The sequence below is a fragment of the Bos javanicus genome, chromosome 11, assembly GCF_032452875.1.
Source record: "Bos javanicus breed banteng chromosome 11, ARS-OSU_banteng_1.0, whole genome shotgun sequence".
In the NCBI taxonomy this organism is placed as follows: Eukaryota; Metazoa; Chordata; class Mammalia; order Artiodactyla; family Bovidae; genus Bos; species Bos javanicus.
In genome coordinates, this window is record NC_083878.1 from 40,742,731 (window position 1) to 40,769,643 (window position 26,913).

Below are 26,913 nucleotides of genomic sequence, written 5' to 3' on the forward strand. Positions count from 1 at the left end.
TAAAATTTAAGCATTAAAAAGAATAATAATTGCAATGGACTAAAGTTAGTCAAATACTTTAAAATACATGGGTTCATAATATTAAAAAAATCATTAGTTCCCTTTGAATTCCTAGGTACCAACTCATTATTCTTAAAATTGATTTTAAAAAAAGGAAAAAAAATCAAGCACTTATCCTCATTCCAGTATGGGCAAGATCTCAAATTTACCAAATAAATGATGAGGGGAACTTCTTTTCTGTAAAATTTTCAGCTAATTAATGTAGACGATGGATTTTTAAAAATCACCATTTGCAACCCCTAACAAAACAGTGGATGTAGTTAATGACCATCACTGGAAGCTAAAATCAGTAGGTGACAGGCTGATCAGAAACTTTATATTGGATGGATCTAAACCTACTGACTAATCTTAACTCTATTAAATGAGGAACTACCAGACACCATGTACCTCCTATGCAGAGTAAGAAGTACAGAGCATAAATTATTATTATCAGGAGAAATGCATGCAACTTCATTCAGACCTCTAGATTTAACTGCCAGATTACAAAAAAAAAAAAAAAAGTAGAATATGATAAGAGATAGCATGAATATCTAATGAACCAAATTCAGAATGTAGGAAACCTTTTAAAATGCTCCAGTCCCCTTCTCCTAAAAGAGTAGGTAGGTAAAGAAATATGTTAGGCAAAACTTTGAATTTTGCTCATGGGTCCATGGGTATTTACTGTAGTCATCCTTCCTTTGCTAATTAAGTATCTTATGTATCCATGCATGCTAATTCGTTTCAATCATGTCCAACTCTTTGTGATCCCATGGACTGTAGCCTGCCAGGTTCCTCTGTCCATGGGAATTCTCCAGGCAAGAATCCTGGAGTGGGTTGCCATGCCTTCCTTCAGGGGATTTTCCCAACCCATGTCTCTTATGTCTCCTGCATTGGCAGACAGGTTCTTTCTCACTAGCGCCACCTAGGAAACCAATTTATGCACAGTTAACTGAATAATCAATTGTACATAACTGTATATATGTAATGAAGCTTAACAAGTTTTTCAGAAATCTGTAACTGTATATGAAATTATTTCTACATTGTACTGTATCTTTAAGAGTGATTTTTTAATTTCTGTTGATGTTACATTCTCTAACAGACCAGAAGTACACTTTATTTCTTCACCACCTGTCCAAGTCTAGCGTCAAGTGTACCCATCAAATTGGTTCTTACACACAGTTCTATTCCTCTTGCAGTTCCAGAAAAGTACCATCCACATTTATGCACTAGTAAAATAAAACATTAAATGACTGAGAGTTGAGAAGTTTTAAATTCTAATGTTAGTTTTTAAAGGAATTACAAAAACACACCAGATTTACAGAGTATAATGACAGTGTTAGAAAACAAATTCTTACCAAAACCATCTTCAACTCCATCATAAAACTCACTAGATCAGGAGACTGCTGCATTCTCTAGACCAAAACATATTTTTAATTAATTTCAGTGTACAATGAATACTCCATGAACTGGAAATGGAAACTTAAGTCCATATAGATATAAAAAAAATTAACTATCTTAAAAATATAAGAATTGAATTATTGGTCATCAACAGTATTATTTCTACCAATTTCATTCTGAAAGAGTAATTAAAGCCCTCAAATCTAATTTGGTGAGATATGCTGAATTACGTAAGCATGGCACTTATAATCTCACACATGACTCTATTTCTTCAGCACTGACTACTGTCAAGTTTAGCAAATCTAGCAAACCACAGCACTATTAAAAAAAATAGTATGACAATGTCAAGAGGAGTATAAAATATAAAAATCAGGCAAATCTATACAATTAAATCTAGTTAGAACAATGAATTAACTAATCAATAATACTGTCTATTTTAATTTTTTCTTTGACCTTAAAGACTGCCTATAGTTGTTAATTTTGTCCTTTCACAACTAACCTGTATTAATTCAAAAGGAGTCAATCTTTCAATAAGGTAAAACAGTTACAGTAATATGACAAAAAGGAAATAACTTCTGAAGTACAATGTTAAAGTGTCAGGGCTCCATTTCCTAGAAATCTTTGATTCTTAAAAGAAAATTATTTAAAATAAAAGCAAAAAAATTCTCATTAAAATTGCTCTATTAAATCAATCTACATCATTTCTCTGCTTGAAATCAAAATAATGTTATTTTTGCTACTTTTTCTAATGCACTGCACTACCACCACACAGTTCTAAAGCGTATATGTAAATCTCAGTTTTTAGAGGAGAAAAATAATAACCTAAAGTATTCAACAATACACGAGGCATATGATTCATACCTTAATGTAGCTTGGTAGGGCACATGTTTGCAGAACAAATCTTTGACTTTCCCTTCTTCTATATATTTCCCCTGTAGTTGACTAGTGATGAGTAATAAATTATACCAAAAGTGTGCAAACTACAGCTCAGAGGCTAAATCCAGCCCAATAGCTGTTTTTATAGAGTTGTAATGAAATGCAGCCACGCCTGTTCATTTACCTCTTGTCAAAGCTGCTCTGTGCTACAAGGGCAGAGCTATGTAGTCATAACTGAGATCTTAGGGTCCACACACCTGTAAAATTTACTACCTGGCCCTTCATAGAAAAGACTGCTGACCACACCTCCCACTTTGACTCACATTTAATGAAGTTAAAAATGATACCAGGAAAGAATAGTAACGTTCACCTGGACTTTGGAATAAAACAAAGACTAAAACTAATACTGGGTTCTACAGTATTGGAGGGCAGGGGGGGAGATACATAATTGGGACTTTTTCTAGGAACTCCCTTGGTGAATTGGTGGAGAAAAACTTAGGAATCTTAAGTCTTCATTAAGAGTTTTTCTTCCAGCTATTTAGCTACCTCATTAGATTCATTTCTTAAACTTTAGCATACAACATAGTCTCAGTGAAACGGGAGGGGACGGTGGAGAGAACACAAAGAGAAATCATTTAAACATTCCCTTAAACATATGCTGTAAATTATATTGCCAGCAATGACAGTCTACTTTCTACAAATCAAACAATTTCCTGTATTTCTTTGTGGTTCAGTACTGCTTTAAGTGAGAGTAATTGTCATTGTCATTTACCATAGATAATAACCTGCTTTAAGATAGAGAAAACAGATCAGGAAAAACACACAAATTAATAAACCATTAAAAGAAAGGCAGTTCTATTTACATCTACTTTTCTACGAGAGGTTTTTCATTATTTTCAATTGCTTCAGTAACTGATTTGCTTGTTTCTCTAATCTTTAAAAGAATTTTCAGGTAGAGGAACCTAAACATTACGAACAACTGAATTTGGGTGGGGATGTGGATAAAGTGGGTGAAGGGTGTCAAAAGCATAAACTTATAAATTAAAAAAATAAATAAAAAGTAACTAAATAAATCCTGCCTATATTTCATCTATGCTGCCTTTACATCTACTCTTATTACATACGCATACATGATCCTAAGTGATTTCCACCCCACTTTTTTGTAGCTAATCTTGAACTACAATCACATTTTTGCCACAGATAACCTACAACTCCTAAATGAGTCCTGGGATAATTTTGGTATCACTGCTATTCAGGAAGAGAGAGTGAATGCATTTGAAGGCCCTGAAGTTCCAAGCATGGAAATAAAGTTTCAACACAAATGCTACCGGGAAATGTGCTGAGGATTTTAGACAGAAAATATTTTACATAAAATATGGCTCCTTAAAATGCTTGATAGAGAAAAAGCCTACAGAATTCAGCAACAACTAAACCAGTGTGTTATATAACACTTTGCAAAACAGGTTTTAAAAAGAGCATATTTAGTAACTTCCTAACCTCACTTGGCAAAATGGTTGTCTGGAAAGGCCTTAAAAATGGCTGACAAAAGATGAGAAGCGAAAGGCAAAGGAGAAAAGGAAAGATATACCCATTTGAATGCAGAGTTTCAAAGAACAGCAAGGAGAGATCAGAAAGCCTTCCTAAGGGATCAGTGCAAAGAAATAGAGGAAAACAATAGAATGGGGAAGACTTGAGATCTCTTCAAGAAAATTAGATACCAAGGGAACATTTCATGCAAAGATGGGCACAATAAAGGACAGAAATGGTATGGACCTAACAGAAGCAGAAGCTATTAAGAAGAGATGGCAGGAATACACAGAAGAACTATACAAAAAAGATCTTCATGACCAAGATAACCATGATGGTGGGCTCACTCACCCAGAGCCACACTTCCTGGAATGTGAAGTCAAGCAGGCCTTAGGAAGCATCACTACGAACAAAGCTAGTGGAGGTGATGGAATTCCAGGTGAGCTATTTCAAATTCTAAAAGATGATGCTGTCAAAGTGCTGCACTCAATATACCAGCAAATTTGAAAACCCCAGCAGTGGCCACAGTACTGGAAAAAGTCAGTTTTCATTCCAATCCCCAAAAAAGGCAATGCCAAAGAATGTTCAAACTACCTCACAATTGCCCTCATCTCACACGCCAGCAAAGTAATGCTCAAAATTTGCCAAGCCAGGCTTTAACAGTACATGAACCACGAACATCCAGATGTTCAGCTGGTTTTAGAAAAGGCAGAGCAACAAGAGATCATATTGCCAACATGCGTTGGATCATAGAAAAAGAAAAAGAGTTCCAGAAAAACATCTACTTCTGCTTTATTGACTATGCCAAACCTTTTGACTGTGTGGATCACAACAAACTGTGGAAAATTCTGAAAGAGATGGGAATACCAGACCACCTTACCTGCCTCTTGAGAAATCTGTATGCAGGTTAAGAAGCAACAGTTAGAACTGGACATGGAACAACAGACTGGTTCCAAATCAGGAAAGGAGTATGTCAAGGCTGTATACTGTCACCCTGCTTATTTAACTTATATGCAAAGTACATCATGAGAGACATTGGACTGGATGAAGCACAAACTGGAATCAAGATTTCCGGGAGAAATTTCAATAACCTCAGATATGCCAATGACAGCACCCTTATTGCAGAAAGTAAAGAACTAAAGACCCTCTTGATGAAAGTGATCCACACAGTCAAAGGCCTTGGCATAGTCAATAAGGCAGGAGTAGACGTCTTTCAGGAACTCTCTTGCCTTTTCTATGATCAAGTGGATGTTGGCAATTTGATCTCCGGTTCCTCTGCCTTTTCTAAAACCAGCTTGAACATCTGAAAGTTCACAGTTCACGTATTGCTGAAGCCTGGCTTGGAGAATTTTGAGCATTACTTTGCTAGCGCTTGAGATGAGGGTCAATTGTGAGGTAGTTTGAACATTCTTTGGCATTGCCTTTCTTTGGGACTGGAATGAAAACTGACCTTTTCCAGTACTGTGGCCACTGCTGAGTTTTCCAAATCTGCTGGTGTATTGAGTGCAGCCCTTTCACAGCATCATCTTGTAGGATTTGAAATAGCTCACCTGGAATTCCATCACCTCCACTAGCTTTGTTTGTAGTGATCTTCCTAAGATCCACTTCAGTTCACATGCCAGGATGTGTGGCTCTAGGTGAGTGATCCCATCAACGTGGTTATCTGGGTCATGAAGATCTTTTTCATACAGTTCTTCCGTGTATTCTTACCACCTCTTTTTAATAGCTTCTGCTTCTGTTAGGTCCATACCATTTCTGTCCTTTACTGTGCCCATCTTTGCATGGAATGTTCCCTTGGTATCTCTAATTTTCTTGAAGAGATCTCAAGTCTTCTCCATTCTATTGTTTCCCTCTATTTCTTTGCACTGATCACTGAGGAAGGCTTTCTGATCTCTCCTTGCTATTCTTTGGAACTCTGCATTCAAATGGGTATATCTTTCCTTTTCTCCTTTGCCTTTTGCTTCTCTTCTTTTCACAGCTATTTGTAAGGCCTCCTCAGACAACCATTTGGCCTTTTTGCAATTCTTTTTCTTGGGGATCGTCTTGATTTCTGCCTTCTGTACAATGTCACGAATCTTCACCATAGTTTTTCGGTCTCTCTGTCCTTCAGATCTAATCCCTTGAATCTATTTCTCACTTCCACTGTATAACTGTTGGGGATTTGATTTAGGTCATACCTGAATGGTTTAAAGGTTTTCCCTTCTTTCTTCAATTTAAGTCTGAATTTGGCAATAAGGAGTTCATGATCTGAGCCACAGCTTCCGGTCTTTTTTGCTGACTGTATAAGGGCTTCTCCATCTTTGGCTGCAAAGTATATAATCAATCTGTTTTTGGTATTGACCATCTGGTGACATCCATGTGTAGAGTTTTGTCTTGTGTTTTTGGAAGAGGGTGTTTGCTATGACCAGTGTGTTCTCTTGGCAAAACTCTATTAGCCTTTACCCTGCTTCATTCTGTACTCCAAGGCCAAATTTGCCTGTTACTCTCTTAACTTCCTACTTTTGTATTCCAGTCCCCTATAATGAAAAGGACATCCTTTTTGGGTGTTATTTCTAGAAGGTCTTGTTGGTCTTCATAGAACCATTCAACTTCAGCTTCTTTAGCATTACTGGTCGGGGCATAGACTTGGATTACTGTGATACTGAATGGTTTGCCTTGGAAACGAACAGATTTCATTCTGTCATTTTTGAGAATGCATCCAAATACTGCATTTCAGACTCTTGTTGACTATGATGGCTACTCCATTTCTTCTAAGGGATTCTTGCCCACAGTAGTAGATATAATGATCTGAGTTAAATTCACCCATTCCAGTCTATTTTAGTTCACTGATTCCCGAGGTTCACTCTTGCCATCTCCTGTTTGACCACTTCCAATTTGCCTTGATTCGTGGACCTAACATTCCAGGTTCCTATCAATATTGCTCTTTACAGCATAAGACTTTACTTCCATCACCAGTCACATCCACAACTGAGTGGTGTTTTTGCTTTGACTCTGTCTCTTCATTCTTTCTGGAGTTACTTCTCCACTGACCTTCAAAAGCATATTGGGCACCTACCGACCTGGGGAGTTCATCTTTCAGTGTCCTATCTTTTTGCTTTTTCATACTGATCTTGGGGTCTCAAGGCAAAAATACTGAAGTGGTTTGCCATTCCCTTCTCCAGTGGACCACATTTTTTCAGAACTCTCCACCATGACCCATCCATCTTGGGTGGCCCTACACAGCATGGCTCATGAGTTAGACAAGGCTGTGGTCCATGTGATCAGATTAAGTAACTGCCCTCACTTAAAACAAAGCTTTTAACAAAAAGGACTTACCTGTTGTACTATGTGATGATATCCATTAAGTGCTGTTTTCAGCTGCCAACTACATAGTAATCTAAAATTTTAATGGAACAAAATGGTTTGTTCACTGTTTAGAATTAAAAGGAAAAAACATTTGTATGCCAACTCTAATATGTACATACATACAAAAGAATGACATAAACATAATTCTGACAAGTTAATAAAATTTTTACCGCTAGTACTGTTGAAACTCATGTCTTCAAACTGTTGGTACTAACTTTATTTCAAAATATAAATGACTGCAATCAGCAAATGACATGCAAACAAACAGTACGTTTTTTTAAATTTTAACATATCCAAAGCAATGTTTTCTTGAACTGGATTCTTTTCCAAGGTAGGTTAAATAAAACCAATAGTTTTGATCATAATTTACAGAACTTGTATTTGAGAAACCAAATGCATTATAACAATCTGTGTTTGCTCTGGCTTAGTCGTGTCTGACTCTTCGAGACTTCGTGAACTGTAGCCCCATAGGCTCCTGTGTCCATTATAACAATCTAATCTTAAATTCCAGATTAAGGACATACATACTTTTAACTGTGTAAGTAGTGATAAATAATGTTCATCTATCTACCGGCTCACCCTCAGCTGCATTCTTAACACTACTAGGTAACTCTTCTAGAAATGCTTTTACTTACCTAGAAGTAGAAAGTCTGAGTTTTCTCAACCATGGTCTTTTCAAACCATCATGACTGTCCTTTTCTGGTCTGCTAACCCGCATCCTCTCTGCTATCTCCTATCACAGGGGCAGAATAGCTCATTCTCGACTGCCTCGACTGCCCATGGGAAACCCCATCTTCAAATATACTTTCCACCTCCTGCCACCAACTCAGTCACATCAATTCACTAATTACTCCTTTACTGTGGTATCCTTACTCTCTGCTAGCATTTTTTCTTCTGTAACTTGTTTGAGCAAATCTTCTTTTTAAGAAAACACATAATTATAACTCTTCCTTGACTGCACACCTTTCTCTAGCCACTCCTGTTCTTCAAGTAGTTTTTACTGTTTACATTTCCTTTCTACCCACTCCAAAAACCCCAGTACAAGCCGACTTCAACCACTACATGAAACGTGCAATCTAACCTGACCCCTTTGCAACACTAAGCACTGTTAACCACTGACTTTTAAGCTGCTCTTTCTTTGATTTCAGAAATAACTGTCCAGGTTTTCCTGTTAAATCTGGTCAATACTTCGTCTTCTTTCAAGGTCTTCTTTATTTACCACACCTTTAAATATTGTTATGCCCTCAAGATTATGTTACTAGCTTTCTCTTCTCACTCTATCCATGCAGGAAAACCTATCCACATTCATGGCCCTAAATCCCATGCCTACTGTGACTTCTACACACATCTCCACTCCAAGCTTCATGCTTAAGTTCCCCACCAAAACACTGCTACTGCTGCTGCTGCTGCTGCTGCTGCTAAGTCGCTTCAGTCGTGTCCAACTCTGTGCGACCCCATAGACAGCAGCCCACCAGGCTCCTCCGTCCCTGGGATTCTCCAGGCAAGAACACTGGAGTGGGTTGCCATTTCCTTCTCCAACCAAAACACTGCTACCTACTAAAATCTCCTCTTCATACTTCACATCTGATATGCCTTAAAACAATTCCCCTTCAACTTCTGCCATCTGTGACTTCTTCTCTAGTTTAGTGATCTGAGTTAGGAATTTGCAAAGAATCCTCCACTCCTCTCCCCCTCTTATCTCCCACTTCTGATCAGTCACAAAATCCTGTCAGTTCTACTCGTAACTGTCTCTGGATTCTTCTTCCCTTCCTACCCTCAGAAAAATTTTGGAGCAGAAATTAGATTTTGGGTGCTACCTAAATTTCTATTCTCATCTCTTGACATTCCTTGAAGGGCTGTCAATACCAAAGCCCATGTTGACACCTAATTTCTATCAGGGCAGAACTGATGCTGTCGGGCTTCCCATGCCTGAACATACACATAATTAACATCAGTCAAAAGTTGGAAACAAAGTTTTCTAATTATTTTCTATTCTCCAAATATTTTCACTTGCTGTTTACTGCTTTAAATAAAAAGTAAATTAGACTGTTTTGCTGTTGAAGAGCACTTCAACACCACAGAAAATCATTTAAAAAGCACACTGATTGGCAAAAATCAGAAATGCTTCTGGTTAACTAATTAATAAACAGAACTCTAACAAACAGAATCAGCTTATACAGATGTGACTGCCCATCCCGCCAAGATGCCTGTAGAGTATATAACAAAACACCACATTACCTGGCATTCCTCAGCTGCAAATCTTTGGGCAGCAATAGTCTCAGGTGGAAATCTCTTCCCTGTGGAAAATATTAAAAAGGTGTGAACTCAAATTAAGAGAAGTCAATCAGAGTCACATAAAAAAGGCAACATTTTCCTGTATTTTCTAAAAGGTATCAACTTTATTCAAATACTTGTTAAAATATAAGCAACAAAACAGTGCATTTAAGGGAAAATAACTCAAAAATATGTCAGAAACTTTTGTGATTACTGGGTAATCAAAACACTGAGACAGGATTTTGTTTTTAAAGAAAAAGTCATTCACATAAATAAGAAATACTAACAAATTGTTATGCAGACATAAAGGAGAAAGTTAAATGTTATTTCTTAGGGAAAAAATTCAAGAAAAAAGAAATTCCTTCAAACTGATCTGAATATAGAAGGAAAAAACATGACATACCCCATATTTGTAGTGTTCCAAATTTTAATAAAGTGAAAATATATTTAAATAATCTTAATATACAGACATCAGAGAAATATTTTCATAAATCAGAGTATATTTAGTTCTCCCACACTTGCAGACCTTTAATAAATAAAATCCTTGAAACACTGTTACTTATTTTAATTTAAATATTCATTAACTATAATCTGAAAAAACTAAATTTTACTTAAAAGTCTTTCTAAGGAACGAAGGACAGTTCTCTGAGAAATATACTGTTCTACTTTCTTGAGAAAGTGAATGGGAAAGCAGCTTAAACTTTGTACCTTAAATAGCATAATACACATGAAATCTAAGCAAAGGTAAGCAGAAAAAGACAAACAGAAATATAATCTTTTACTCCAACAGTATAAAATGAAAAAGAGTAATAAAATTCTTGAAAAACAATTACCACGAGAATTTTATCAGAATCTCCCTCAAAGCAGTTTCAAAAATAGAGGAACACAATTAAATGTACCCCATAACCTTTACTTTCATGGTAATATTGCAGTTCTGACTTTCATTACATTTAAATGTCCTTTAAAAAAATGAAACAAAATGTACTACTGACCTTTTCAAAAGGTCAAGTAACAATAATTCACTATTTCATTAAACCACTAAAAAGTATTATGTAGTAACCTTAACCTAACTTTATAGACATCCCACACATAGGTGTAAGAACAATCTGGAACTCAAAATTTACATGAAAAATAGTTACGTAAAATAATAAAATTCCAAAGTCCCTAATTTGCAAAATCCAACCATTTTAAAAGTCAAATGCCATGTCACATGCCATACTACTTTAAAATTATCTTTTTTTAGTTAAATCATAGAAAAAAAAAATACGTCAACTGCTCTCATGAAGAATTTCCAATTTTACAGCAAACAAAAGTATCGACAGTTGTCTAAATCTGAATCTCTCTACATACCATTCCCAAAAAATATGTACATCAAAATTAAGAGCAAATAGAACCACAAAAATCCCCTGTCTTAGGCAGAGGCAGAAGAAAGAGAACAGTATAAACTTCAAAACTGCCTGTAAGAAGAAAAATACAAACCACTTTCCAGTGCCTTCCATCCTGGGGCTCCTACATCAAGTCCTTTGAGAGAGCTAGGGGATTCAGGAAATTAAAAAAAAAAAAAAACAAAACAGAAAACAGAAGAAGGGATTAGATTATGTGTGAAAAATAAAGAATTAGCAACATAAAAGTCAAGGATCTCATCTTGGATAAGAACTGTAAAAGCAGAAGATGGTAAAAGGGCTATCCTTTGGAAACAGTGTTAGGAGGAAAAAGTACCAACTATGGGAAACTGAGGGTCTTACATAACATTAAAAATGCTGGATTCTTCCTACAACACTACCAAAAAAAAACCATCCATCAAGTAAACTACATTTTGCAGACAGAAGAGAATACTTTTTTTAATTAGAGTATAGTTGCTTTACACTGCTGTATCAGTTTCTGCTGTACAGCAAAATGAATCAGCCATACATATACATATATTCCTTCTTTTTTGATTTCCTTGCTATGTAGGTCAAAAGAGGGTATTCTTGAGGAATTTAACAAATTACTGCAGCCAACGGTTGACAAACACAAAGATAATGTCTCCATCAATGATAAGCTCAGTTCAGTTCAGTAGCTCAGTCATGTTTGACTCTTTGCTACCCCATCACCAATCCCCAGAGCTTGCTCAAACTCATGTTCATTGACTTGGTGATGCCATCCAACCATCTCATCCTCTGTCATCCCCTTCTCCTACTGCCTTCAATCCTTCCCAGCATCAGGATCTTTTCCAGTGAGTCAGTTCTTTGCATCAGGTGGCCAAAATATTGTAGTTTCAGCTTCAGCATCAGTCCTTCCAATGAAAATTCAGGAATGATTTCCTCTGGGATGGACTGGTTGGATCTCCTTGCAGTCCAAGAGACTATCAAGAGTCTTCTCCAACACCACAGTTCAAAAGCATCGATTCTTCGGCACTCAGCCAAAGTTTATAATCCAACTCTCACATCCATACATGACTACTAGAAAAACCATAGCTTTGACTAGATGGACCTGTGTTGGCAAGTAATGACTCTACTTTTTAAGATGCTGTCTAGGTTTGTCATAGCTTTTCTTCCAAGGAGCAAGCGTCTTTTGATTTCATGGCTGCAGTCACCATCTGCAGTGATTTTGGAGCCCAAAAAAATAAAGTCTGCCACTGTTTCCACTGTTTCCCCATCTATTTGCCACAAAGTGATGGGACCAGATGCCATGATCTTAGTTTTCTGAATGCTGAGTTTGAAGCCAACTTTTTCATTCTTCTCTTTCACTTTCATCAAGAGGCTCTTTAGTTCTTCGCTTTCTGCCATAAGGGTGGTGTCATCTGCATATCTGAAGTTACTGCTACTTCTCCCAGCAATCTTTGATTCCAGGTTGTGCCTCATCCAGTCCAGCATTTCATATGATGTACTCTGCATATAAGTTAAATAAGCAGGGTGACAATATACAGCCTTGATGTGCTCCTTTTCCTATTTGGAACCAGTCTGTTATTCCATGTCCAGTTCTAACTGTTGCTTCTTGACCTGCATACTACTATGACCTGCTAAGCTACTATGAGACAAAAACAAAATGTGGAGAGAGAGGTGGGAGGGGGATTCAGGATGGAGGGGACATTATGTATACCTATGGCTGATTCACACTGATGTACGGCAAAAACCATCACAATACTGTAAAGTAGTTGTCCTCCAAATAAAATAACTATATAAATTTTTAAAAAATAAGAACTGAGACATTTCAGGTGACGACAATCCCTCAACGTAAACAAAAACCACAAGGCATAAACAAATTACAAAACTGAATTAAATGTTATTTGGTGACTATTTGCACCCAGATTCAGAAATTTTAAAACCTCATAACAGAAACTGAAGAGAAAAAAAAGACAAAATAATATTAAAATGGAAGGATAAATTAAGAGCTGTTCAAAGAAGAATAGAGTAAAATTAAAATTTCTTACCTTTCAAGACAAAAAGGTAAGAAAATGACCAAATGAGAAAAAATTAAAGACCACCTGAGAGCAGCAACTGAAGCGGAACACAAGCAAAAAAAAAAAAAAAAAACCAATAAGAAAAAGATCAAATAACATATGGGAAATAGAATAATACTGGCACCAGACATCTTAAAACAAGACTTTAAAAAGCCACAGTGGAACAAACTTTTAATAATGTGAGTGAAAATGCTCACTTAATAATATATAATTCAGTATTCCTTTAAGAAACTGAAAGGGAATGCCCTTTAGTTTATACAATGGAACAACAGGGAAGGATTTACCTTCCCATGTTAACCAAAAGATTGGACAAAATATCTGAAACAATGATTTTTAGACATCAAACAACAGGCAGCACAGGACAATGACCCCTGAAAGAAGGGAAACAAAGGAGAAAAGTCTCTGTAATTGGCCAGCCTGGAGAATTTTCAGGCTGCACAGCAAGGACGAAGAACCAAATAGAGCCTAACATTTTCTATTATTTGAGAAGACAGGCCTGAGTAAGGGGAGGCCAAGGCATGTAGAATTTACAAGATACAGTACAAAAGAGGAGAGAAATACATGGAGAAAAATTACACAGAGAATAATTCTACAGAACTTCAGAGAATTCCTAAAAAGTGTTCCGCTGAGTACTGATTGCCACAGGATGCGAGACTACCTAAAGACGGAGAGATAAGAGAATACCTCGAGGCACTCACACAAAGCTAAAAGAAATCATGTTCTAACCAACCAGAGTGGAAAATCTTGTACTATAAGAGCTACTAAACAGTACTCTTAAGAGTGTTGTCTCAGTGGTACAACCAAATCTCTAGGCTCAAGTCTGTTCTGTTTCAGCTTAACAAAGCTTAAAAGTAAACCTTGGAAAGATTTGCTGTTTCCAAGTAATTTAATGGTTGTCATTGAGTCACTAAGTTGTGCCCAACTCCTTGCAACCCCATGAACTACAACATGCCAGGCTTACCTGTCTTTCACTATCTTCCAAAATTTGCTCAAACTCACGTCCACCGAGTCGGTGATGCCATCCAACCATCTCTACTTGTTGCCCCTGTCTCTTCCTGCTCTCAATCTTTCCCAGCATCAAGGTCTTTTACAATGAGTTGGTTCTTTGAAATCAAGAATATTTAAGAGAACAAAAAACTTCATACAACCAGTGGAATGCACAATGTATGTCAACCAATCAAAACATACCAGGTATGCAAAGAAGCAAGAAAATAAGATTAAAAAGAGAAAAATCAAGAGAAACAAATATAAAAATGGCAGATAATAGAGCTTCCCCTCTCATACTTAAGCAGTTATAACTGTATTATGTATGTTCAAGAAGGTAGAGGAAAGCATCAGTATGCTAAACAAACACAAAAAAACCCCAAAAAGACTCAAGTTGAAGAGATGAAAAATACAATGTCTGAGATGAAAAATATGTTACACTGCAGTTATTAACAGCAGATTAAACATTGAAAAAAATATATTTGTGTACCTGAAAACACAGAAGTAGAACATCCAAAGAAAGCAGAGAAACTGACTGAAAAAAAGAAAAAAAAAATCAACAAATTATGGAAAAACTTAGAGTGGCTTAATGTGCATGTATTTGGAATCCCCAACATAGGAAGCATGAAGGAACAAAAAACTTTTTGAAGAAATAATGGCTGAAGTTTTTCCAAATTAAATATAAATACAGATCCAAAAAGCACAATAAACCCCATGAAGGAAAAACATGAAGAAAACTACACCAAGGAACATCATAAATTGACAGAAACCAGTGAGAAAAATGTTAACAGCCAAAGAAAAACAATATACTTACAGAGGATCAAAGATAAAAAGTACAGATTTCTCATACACAATAAAACAAGACGATGAAACAAAACTGCCAAAGCACTAAAACAAAAAGTCAACCTAGAACTTTATACCCAGTGAAAGTATCTTTCAAAAGGCCAAATAAACAATTTTTGAGACATAAAACAGCTAAAGAATTCATCACTAGCAGACAGGCACTATAAGAAATGTTAAAGGAACAAGTTTAGGAAGAAAGTAAATGAGTCCACTGGTAGCAAGGACTTGGACATGACTGAGTGACTGAACAACAATAACGACAAAATAAAACAAGATGGAAATCTGGATATAGAACAAAGAGTATCAGAAACAGTAAATATATAGATAAATATAAAAGACTTTTTTCTTATTTTTTAAAATCTCTTTAAAGCATAATTAATTGTGCCAAAGCTGGAATAACTTAAGCAACAAATAATGTAGTGCTAGAATATAATTCAAAATATAAAATATCTGTATGTCCATACTGATATAAATGATTGAATTAAGAAATGGAGAAATTAATCTCCCATACAGAAGAATTCCAGATAAATTACAACTGACTCTTGAACAACATGAGTTTGAATTGTTCAGGCCCACTTATACATAGATTTTTTTTTTTTTTTTTTTACAGTAACTACATACTGTAGTACTATACAATCTGCACTTGGCTGATTTCACAGATGGATTTTCAAGCCCACAAGGTTTAGCACACTTAAGCTTTGCATTATTCAAGGGTCAACTGTATATAGATACTCCACTTGAAAAGGGAGGCAGTATAATTCCCCACTTTTTTTTTTCTTTTTTCTTTTTAATTTATTTGTTTTAATTGGAGGCTAATTATTTTACAATATTATATTGGTTTTGCCATACATCAACATGAATCCACCACAGGTGTAAGGGCTGCTCTTAGTGACTTCTTCCAAAGAATACAGTATGGAAAGGGGTGGGAAAAAAAGTGACTTCCCAGTAGAGAAACCTACAAACACAACTTCAGCCAAGTGATCAAAGTCAACATCAACAGTCATAAATCATGTTGACAATATGTACCCCTAATATGATGTGATGAAATGGTATCTAAACTTCGCGATGTTTCTCTCAAAAACCCATAAAGCCTAATCACGAGAAAAAAAGGCAAATCCTAGTAGAGCAGTGTCCTACAATAAACTTGACTAGAATTCCTCAAAGGGTCATTTCATAATCATAAAGGAGTCAGAGTCATCAAAGACAAGGAAGGTCTAAGAAATTATCAGCTCAGAGAAGCCTTCATGGCAAATAAATGGGGAAACATTGGAAACAGTGAGAGACTTTATTTTGGGGGGCTTCAAAATCACTGCACTTGGTGACTGCAGCCATGAAATTAAAAGACACCTGCTCCTTGGAAGAAAACCTATGACAAATATAGACAACATATTAAAAAGCAGAGACATTACGTTGCCGACAAAGGTCCACCTAGTCAAAGCTATGGTTTTTCCAGTAGTCATGTGTGAATGTGAGAATTGGACTATAAAGAAAGCTGGTGGCTGAAGAATTGATGCTTTTGAACTATGGTGTTGGAGAAGACTCTTGAGAGTCTCTTGGACTGCAAGGATATCCAACCAGTCCATCCTAAAGGAAATCAGTTCTAAATATTCATTGGAAGGACAACACAAAAGACGACTCTACACGTGGACATCACCAGATAGCTAAAACCAAAATCAGACTGATTAGATTCTTTGCAGCCAAAGATGCAGAAGCTTTATACAGTCACCAAAAACAAGACCGGGAGCTGACTGTGGCTCAGATCATGAACTGCTTATTGCCAAATTCAGACTTAAATTGAAGAAAGTAGGGAAAACAACTAGACCACTCAGGTATGCACTAAATCAAATCCCTAACAGGAAGTGAGAAATAGATTTAAGGGACTAGATCCAATAGACAGAGTACCTAATGAACTATGGACATAGGTTCGTGACATTGTACAGGAAACAGGGCTCAAGACCATCCCCCCCAAAAAATGCAAAAAAACAAAATGGCTGTCTGAGAAGTACTTACAAATAGCTGTGAAAAGAGGAGAAGCAAAAAGCAAAAGAGAAAAGGAAAGATATACCCATTTGAATGCAGAGTTCCAAAGAATAGCAAGGAGAGATAAGAAAGCTTTTCTCATCAAGCAATGCAAAGAAATAGAGGAAAACAATAGAATGGGAAAGACTAGAGATCTCTTTAAGAAAATTAGAGATACCAAGGGAACATTTCATGCAAAAATGGGCTCAATAAAAGACAGAAATGGTATGGACCTAACAGAAGCAGAAGATATTAAGAAGAGGTGGCAAGAATACACAGAAGAACTATACAAAAAAGATTTTCATGACCCAGATAATCACCATTGTGTGATTACTCACCTAGAGCAAGACATCCCAGAATGTGAAGTCAAGTGGGCCTCAGAAAGCATCACTATGAACAAAGCTAGTGGAGGTGATGGAATTCCAGTTGAGCTATTTCAAGTCCTAAAAGATGACTGTGTGAAAGGGCTTCACTCAATATGTTACCACATTTGGAAAACTCAGCAGTGGCCACAGGACTGGAAAAGGTCAGTTTTCATTTCAATCCCAAAGAGCAATGCCAAAGAATGCTCAAACTAGCACACAATTGCACTCATCTCACACGCTAGTAAAGTGATGCTCAAAATTCTCCAAGCCAGGCTTCAACAGTACGCGAAATGTGAACTTCCAGATGTTCAAGTTGGTTTTAGAAAAGGCAGAGGAACCAGAGATCAAATTGCCAACATCTGCTGGATCATCAAAGAAGCAAGAGAGTTCCAGAAAAAATCTATTTTTGCTTTATTGACTATGCCAAAGCCTTTGACTGTGTGGATCACAAGAACCTGTGGAAAATTCTGAAAGAGATGGGAATACCAGATCATCTGACCTGCCTCCTGAGAAATGTGAATGCAGGTCAAGAAGCAATAGCTAAAAGTGGACATGGAACAAAAGACTGTTTCAAACAGGAAAAGGAGTAAGTCAAGGCTATATATTGTCATTCTGCTTATTTAACTTATATACAGAGTACATCATGTGAAATGCTGAGCTGAAGGAAGCACAAACTGGAATCAAGATTGTCAGGAGAAATATCAATAACCTCAGATATGCAGATGACACCACTCTTATGGCAGAAAGTGAAGAAGAACTAAAGGGCCTCTTGATGAAAGTGAAAGAGGAGAATGAAAAAGTTGGCTTAAAGCTCAACATTCAGAAAAGTAAGATCATAGCATTCAGTGCCATCACTTCATGGCAAATAGATGGGGAAACAATGGAAACAGTGGCAGACTTTATTTTGGGGAGCTCCAAGATCACTGCAGATGGTGATTGCAGCCATGAAATTAAAAGACGCCTACTCCTTGGAAGGAACCAACCTAGACAGCATATTAAAAAGCAGAGACATCACTTTGTCAACAAAGGTCCATCTAGTCAAGGCTATGGTTTTTCCAGTAGTCATGTGTGAATGTGAGAATTGGACTATAAAGAAAGCTGGTGGCTGAAGAATTGATGCTTTTGAACTATGGTGTTGGAGACGACTCTTGAGAGTCCCCTGCACTGCAAGGAGATCCAACCAGTCCATCCTAAAGGAGATCAGTCCTGGGTGTTCACTGGAAGGACTGATGTTGAAGCTTAAACTCCTTTGGCCACCTAATGTGAAGAGCTGAGTAATTTAAAAAGACTCTGATGCTGGGAAAGATTGAGGGCAGGAGGAGAAGGGGATGACAGAGGATGAGATGGCTGGATGGCATCACCAACTCGATGGACATGAGTTTGGGTAAATTCCGGGAGCTGCTGATGGACAGGGAGACCTGGCGTGCTGCGCTTCATGGGTTGCAAAGAGTTGGACAAGACTGAGCAACTAAACAAACTGAATGCAGTTGGAAATTTCAATGCCCTCTTTTATTAACTGAGCAACTACAGAAACTCAGTAGGGATATACAAAACTTGAATAGCATTATGAACCAATCTGACCTGACATTTATAGAACACTCTACCCAACAGCAGCATAATATACATCTTTCCAAGTATACACAGAACATTTACCAAAATAAACCATATTCTACACCATAAAGTGCGATCCAATTATTATTAAATTTAACAGAATTCATATTATATAAATAATATTGTATCTACACTACAAAAGAAAAAGGTCTCATTATCAAAGACCTAATCTTCCACCTAAACAAATTAGGAAATTTAAGATCAGGAATCAACGAAACAGAAACAGAAAATATCAGAGAAAAATAAAAAATCAAAGAAGGTTCTCTGAAGAAATCAGTAAGACTTACAGATATCCAAATCCATCAGGAAAAAGAAGAGAGACACACACAAAATACCAATATCAGGAATGGACATGAGAGCTATCTATATAGTATATTCATAATTTCTTTGCCACTTCTACCTTAAAGTATTGGTGCCTCATCTCCTTTTAATATGAATCAGATTTGAGACCTTGCTTCTAACAAACAGAATAAAACAGAAATAAATGTGTAACTTTAGAGGCTGGGAGAGAAAAAGCAAGGTGCAGCTTTCTGCTTAACTTCTCTATCAGTCACTCAGGGGGAAGACAGCTGCCCTGTTGTGATGACAGTCAAACAACACTATGAGAGGTCCACATGTGAGGAACTGAGGCCTCTATCAATAGCAGTAAAAAACTGAGGCCTCTAATCTATAACTAGTCAAGGCTATGGTTTTTTCATACATCCACATGTATGGATGTGAAAGTTGGACTGTGAAGAAAGCTGAGCGCCGAAGAATTGATGCTTTTGAATTATGGTGCTAAAGAAGACTCTTGAGAGTCCCTTGGACTGCAAGGAGATCCAACCAGTCCATTCTGAAGGAGATCAGTCCTCGTGTTCTTTGGAAGGAATGATGCTAAAGCTGAAACTCCAATATTTTGGCCACTTCATGCAAAGAATTGGCTCATTGGAAAAAACTCTGATGCTGGGAGGGATTGGGGGCAGGAGGAAAAGGGGATGACAGAGGATGAGATGGCTGCATGGCATCACTGACTGGATGGACATGAGTGTGGGTGAACTCCGGGAGTTGGTGATGGACAGGGAGGCCTGGCATGCTACGATTCATGGAGTCGCAAAGAGTCGGACACGACTGAGCGACTGCACTGAACTGAACTGAATCTATAGCTGTGTGAATAAACAAACTTGGCAGCAAAATTTTCTAGCTCTAGTCAAGTTTTTAGATAACAGACATCCTGGCCAACATCTTCACTGCAATCTCAGAAGAAACACTGATCCAAGATCATCCAGCTGCTGCTGCTGCTAAGTCACTTCAGCCATGTCCAACTCTGTGCAACCCCGTAGACGGCAGCCCACTAGGCTCCCCCACCCCTAGGATTCTCCAGGCAAGAACACTGGAGTGGGGTGCCATTTCCTTCTCCAATGAATGAAAGTGAAAAGTGAAAGTGAGGTAGCTCAGTCGTGTCTGACTCTTCGAGACCCCATGGACCGCAGCCTACCAGGCTCCTCCGTCCATGGGATTTTCCAGGCAAGAGTACTGGAGTAGGGTGCCATAGCCTTCTCTGTCATCCAGCTGAGTCATTGATCCACAAAAATTCCTTATCCACAGAAAAGGTGAGATAATTTAATGTCTGTTGTTTTAAAGCACTAAGGTGTGGAACAGTCATATACAGCAAAAGGCAACCAAAATAGGGAGCATCATTACAGATCCCAAAGCCATTAAAAGGATAATAAGAAAATATCATAAACTTTTAAACCAATAAATTCAAAAATCTAGATGAAAATCTTCAAAGGAAACAAACTACCAAAGCTTACTCAAGGGGAGATAAAGAATCTGATAACAGAGAAAACACCTTTTAATCACACACAGATCACCCACAAATAAATAAAATTTTATTTTTACAATCATCACTGTTTATTCACAATGCAATAAAACCAGAAATAGCAAATTAAAATGAAAAAAAAAAAATTCCATGAGAAAAATTTTAGATCTTCTATTAAGTAACTCCCAGGTGCAGGGGAACTACAAATTAAAATTAAGTTCTAAAAAATAAAACATACATGTTAGCAACTACAGGATACCTTTAAAACGGTAATGAGGGGAAAATGCAGATTGTTAAAAACACATCAAGAAAAATATTCTCTCACTGGCCAAATCTGGAATAATTTAAACATCAAATAGGAAAGAAAGGATTATAATCCATTAGATAAATTACTTTTTAAATCCATAAGCCTGATATAAATAAATGGTAAAGGGAAAGTCACTATCACAGAACGCCAATTAATAAATATAGAAGAAAATCATCATTGGGAAACATCAATTAACTGACTGGAACAAGAGTCAATGGCTGCTACAATGGAGGTGGTGGGGAGGGAAAAGAGTTTGATGTCTCAAAGTAGCTTCCTCTAAGTCCTTTATAATTACAAGAGGAAAATCTGGCAGATGCCACCTTAAACCTGTGATCAGAGATAACATCATCAATAATGAGACCTGCTGACATCCCACGCCCTAAAAAGGATAGATATTCTTTCTGTGGCATGTGTGTCAGAACTGCATAACCTGAATTTAACGATGAGGAAAAGAGTCAAATCTAAATTGAGGGACATTCTACCTAATGACCAGCCTGTACCCCAAAAATGTCAAGTTCATGGAAAACAAAGGAAGACTAAGGAACTACTCCAGATTAAAGAGACAGGACAACTAAATATAATGTGACATTTTACATCAGATGGTTAGGGGCTGGGAAGGGGTATAAAAAACATAACTGGCAACAGTAAAAAAAATCTGAATTTGGACTCCAGATTAGATAATGGTATTATATGATGATAAAATTTCCTGATTTTGATAATGGTACTGAGGCTATGTTATGGGTGTGTCCTTGTCATGAAATACACACTTAAGTATTTAGGAATACAGGAGCACTGTGTCTGCAACTTAATCTCAAACTGTTCAGGGAAATAATGTGTGTACACACCCACCCACATACACAGACTCAGAATAAATCAAATGACACAAATAGAAAATAGTGAATCTCCTCACATGTATACACAAATTTTTCCTACATCCTTGCTATTTTTCTGTAAATTTGAAATTATACACAAGACAAACATTTTTAGAAAAACCGTGCTTCACCAAAACAATGTTAAATAAGATCTTCAGGTTAGGAGTTCAACAAGCTGCTTAAGCCAAGTAAAATGAAAATTGTAGCTATAAGCAAGGATCCTAATAAAATTTCATCTAATCTGACTACTGATGGCTACATGTTTTCTAAGAAGCTTCAGCAGATACAAGCAATATCTCTTCAACTTTTCTAAATGTTGTGAAAGTTTTCAACTCGGTAATTCAAGACCAATACTTCCAACTGGGGAAGGAAAAGGTGGATTAACTTTATTCCAGAAGTAACAACGAAATTTAACCTTTCGTGATGAAAACTACTTTCTGTGATGGTCACAATGAATTTGAAAACAAATGAAGTTCAAGTGTGTGGTCTATAATCTTTTCTTAATCTTGGGGTCGCAAAGAGTCGGACACGACTGAGCGACTGAACTGAACTACAGCTAATATTCTTAGGAATAGGTAAAATCTTCATTTAGCATGTGAATTTAAATAATTCACTCAATATTCTTCATTGTGTTTTGAGGAAACTTCGAAACATGTGGTAATTGCTAGAACATGGCCCCTATCCTCAAAAAAATACGTGCGCTAGTTGGGGAGAGGGCCAATTTGTCCAGAAAGCAAAGTCGATACTCAGAATTCTAACCTAAGGTAGCTTAGTAGAGGAGGAAAACCTACGAGTGGCATTAGATATACTGAGTTTAAAGGAGTCTGTTGCGATCAAGGACAAGTAACTTAATCCCCCCCAATTCCCCATGCCCTGATTTACTCAACAATAAAACGAGAAAACTGCTTCAAAAGACTGAGGATTAGGCGAGATATTGTAGCTGGAAAGCGCTTTGTAAACTTCAAAGCCCTACACGTGTTTACTATGTGTAATAAACTCTACAAGAGAGGCCACCTGGAATCGGCAAAGGTAATTCGGTTGTCATGCTGCTGCTGCTGCTGCTAAGTCGCTTTAGTCGTGTCCGACTCTGTGCGACCCCATAGACGGCAGCCCAGCAGGCTTCCCCATCCCTGGGATTCTCCAGGCAAGAACACTGGAGTGGGTTGCCATTTCCTTCTCCAATGCATGAAAGTGAAAAGTGCAAGTGAAGTAGCTCAGTCGGGTCTGACTTCTAGACCCCATGGACTGCAGCCTACCAGGCTCCTCCGTCCATGGGATTTTCCAGGCAAGAGTACTGGAGTGGGGTGCATTGCCTTCTCCGCGGTTGTCTTGAGTTCCTACAAAATACCACAACTGGATGTGCTCTGGTACACTGGATTTGGCAGAGAGCTAAAATGAGGTTCTCCCCAAAAATGTTCTTTCTGCAGGAAATACCAATATAATGAGAGAGCGCAGACACCCCTCTGAATGGCCTCCAACCTTCGCGGGGCTGGGCGAATGTTAACTATCGCGGCAAGCAAAAACTGACCAATTTTTTCAAAACGTGAAACGTGCGACCAACGCTAACTTAGGAGCCGGGCAGAGAGGGGCGGGGACGAGGGGGCGTGGCCCGCAGCCGGTTTCCCCCCCGCCCCCAACGCTCCACTCTCCTCGCGCGCGCGGACCTCTTGGCGTCTCCTGTAGGCGGTTACCCCGGCCCAGGAGTGCAAACGGCGGCGAGGAACGGATTTCCAGCAACAGCCCACAATTCTCAAACTTCTACTCTCCGAGGAGCCCTCGCGGGCCACCCTTCTCAAAAACCGCAAGTCCGATTCCCCTAACCCTTCAGGTCACAGACTTCCACCGCCCGGGCTGCGCCGCCGAAAGAAAGCTCTCCGAACGAAAGAGCATCAGCCGGGCGAATACCTGAGCCGAAATGAAGCCTTCATACACGGTTTTCGACCGGTTCTGGGGCAGAAAGAGCGGAAACTGGCGCAGCAGGGTTGCTTCCGTCTCCGCCATTGCTCGCGGTCCGTGGCAACGTTGGGGTACTGGCGGCCGCTCCCGCACATGCGCAGTCTTGCCTGCGCCTTGGGCTCCGAGAGACGTACATCCGCGCGTTTGGCGGGAAGTCTCGAGCTTTCCCTGGGCAAAAATCAAGGTCCGGTGGTAGTCGGGATGCCTGGGCTCAGCTCCAGCCAGAGTAAATTCGGCTCAGCAGGAGGCAGCATTGAACCCAATGCGAGGCAGGAGGAAAGATTGTTTTCTGAACCTGACCGAACCTGATCATACTAGCTTTGATTGTCCCAAGAACCGTGTTGGATGTTTATGTTAATACAGACTCAAGGCTCAACACCAGGCTCCTGGTGCGTTACACTTGCGAATATCTAAGGCAAAACAGGAGGGGAAATTGCTAATGGACTTGAGGAACCGAATTTAATTTTTCTTTAACAACCCTTTCTATGTGCCATGCTAAGCCACTTAAGTCGTGCCACTTAAGTAGGACCAACACAAAGATTATGTGACCCTATGGACTGTGGCCAGCCAGGCTTCTCTGTCCCTGGGATTCTCCAGGCAAGGATTCTGGTATACATATTTCTAACTCAGGAATGGTACTTATCCATTCCTTTTTTTTTTTTTTTACTAAGGGGTGATTAATTAAGGAACTTAATATTTACTGCACATTTTATTTCAATCAATATTCAATGCAATATTCAATATTGCAATCAATACAATCAATATTCAGTCAATTCAGTATTCAATATTGTATTTTTGAACCCTTGTATTTGCTAAACGTCATTGCAGTAGGCTACAGGTTGTGCAAAAATGATTAAGATTCACACCCAAACGTTTTGATTGCCCTCAAAATCGGATGACACTTTTTCAAGACTCTTAGTTTGACAAGAATTGTAAGTTTTCTGGATGCTTAGAGAAAACGTTAGCAATGTAAATATAAATTACTCTAAAGCAGTGGCTTTCCAAAGATCCTGGATCCATTCGCATAACCTGGGAAATTTTACATCACTTTTACAGAAAGGCAAATTCTCACCCCTCTGTCTCAGACCAGCTGCTGCTGCTGCTAAGTCGCTTCAGTCATGTCCAACTCTGTGCGACCCCATAGACGGCAGCCCACCAGGCTCCACCATCCTTGGGATTCTCCAGGCAAGAACACTGGAGTGGGTTGCCATTTCCTTCTCCAATGCATGAAAATGAAAAGTGAAAGTGAAGTCGCTCAGTCGTGTCCGACTCTTCTCGACCCCATGGACTGCAGCCTACCAGGCTCCTCCATCCAATGGGATTTTCCAGGCTAGAGTACTGGAGTGGGATGCCATTGCCTTCTCCTGTCTCAGACCTAGGGAGTCCCAAACTCTGAGAGTGACGCCCAATCATCTGTGTTACAACAAGCCCTCGAGGTACTATGTTGCAAAGGCTAAAGTTAGACAATCTCCCCAGAGGCATGGCATGCCTCCACTCAAGTTATGCAATTCGTTTATTAAAGATGACAGGCTACAAGTTTTGTGAGGGGCATAAAGTGAAGGTCGTTAAAACAGTAGGACCAACACAAAGATTATAAACACGTATAGACACTGCCTTCAAGGACTTATGAGTTAAAACACTTGCTGTTACCAAGGATTTCCCTGATGGTCCAGTGGCTGAGACTACTCCCTCCCATTGCAGGGTTAGGGTTAGGTTCAATCCGGATTTCTGATCAAGGAGCTAGATCCCACATGCTTCAACTAAGGCCCAAAGCAGCCAAATAAGTAAATAAATAATTTTTTTTTAATTGGCTGTTTCCAGTATTTCAAACTTGTCCACCACCCCCACTATCAGTTCCCCATGGAACTTCGCCCCTTCCTTCAAGGCTTTCTGAACTGCTACTTCTTTTTAGAAACCTTTTCTTAATTGATGAAAATTATTGCTTTCACTAATCACTTGCTATATTTCTTGGTACATTGTTGGTGTTCATTAACTATTTACTAGAATGTTAATTAATATCCAGCAGTTCTATATGCCGGAGAAGGCAATGGCAACCCACTCCAGTAATCTTGCCTGGAAAATCCCATGGACAGAGGCGCCTGGTAGGCTGCAGTCCATGGGGTTACTAGGAGTCAGACACGATTGAGCGACTTGACTTTCACTTTTCACTTTCACGAATTGGAGAAGGAAATGGCAACCCACTCCAGTGTTCTTACCTGGAGAATCCCAGGGACGGGGGAGCCCTGTGGGCTGCCATCTATGCGGTCCCACAGTCAGACACGACTGAAGTGACTTAGCAGCAGCAGCAGCAACAGCAGCAGTCCTATAGGCAGATTACAAATAAGTCTTGTGACAATTCAGAAGAATTAAGGAACTTTTCACAAGATATTTAAGTTGGTTTCCATTTATTATATCATAATAATCATAATAGTGCTGCATAGCAATATTATAGACTTTATCTGATTTATTTAAATTATACTAAAACTAGCATGTGTAAAGGACTTTCATATATATTCATATTTTGTGATAGTGTTCTTTCAGTTCAGTTCAGTCGCTCAGTTGTGTCCGACTCTTTGCGACCCCATGAATCGCAGCACGCCAGGCCTTCCTGTCCATCACCAACTCCCGGAGTTCACCCAGACCCACGTCCATCGAGTCAGTGATGCCATCCAGCCATCTCATCCTCTGTCGTCCCCTTCTCCTCCTGCCCCCAATCCCTCCCAGCATCAGAGTCTTTTCCAATGAGTCAACTCTTGGCATGAGGTGGCCAAAGTACTGGAGTTTCAGCTTCAGCATCATAGTGTCTGTTTTGTATAAGAGTAAACTGAGATTTAATGATATTAAATAAGTTGTTTAATATAGTAACTTAGTGACTTGTATAATGATTAAATTCCAGTGTTCTAAATTTTAGATTCAATAAAATTTCTATTAAATCAGCACAGATGCACTGCCCATCATGTAACTCAGAGGAAGTTAATCTAAAGTTGTTAATGACTCATGCTAGCTGTGGGGTTTCAGGAATTTAATTTTGATAGTTGATAATGGATTTACAAAAATACTATATTTCTTCTGAATATAATCATAACATTTTCTACCTACAATCCTCATATGTGAGAAAATATCCTAAGAACATTTTGTCCAACAGGTTCATTAGAAACTAAAGTTTTTCCATTAAAGCAGCCTTGGAGAGTTTATACTACAGCACCCTCATTTCACAGATTAGAGAAATGAAGTCCAGAAAATGTACTGTCCTAAGT

General features: G+C 38.3%; 1 protein-coding gene across 9 annotated transcripts in view; it reads right to left on the bottom strand.

Annotated features, from left to right (window-relative positions):
• The window catches only part of FANCL (FA complementation group L), an 89,987-nt gene extending 66,121 nt beyond the window's left edge, over positions 1–23,866 (bottom strand). The window contains exons 1-5 of one of the 9 annotated variants that reach the window (XM_061432449.1): positions 23,606–23,694; positions 10,939–10,991; positions 9,424–9,482; positions 7,156–7,216; positions 1,395–1,451 (exon numbers count right to left, since the gene is read on the bottom strand). In XM_061432449.1, the coding sequence (XP_061288433.1) occupies positions 1,395–1,448 (54 nt within the window). In that variant the 5' untranslated portion in view covers positions 1,449–1,451; positions 7,156–7,216; positions 9,424–9,482; positions 10,939–10,991; positions 23,606–23,694. The other 8 variants (XM_061432450.1, XM_061432453.1, XM_061432448.1 and 5 more) reach the window with 8 other exon arrangements.
• Between the last annotated feature and the right edge of the window lie 3,047 nt (positions 23,867–26,913).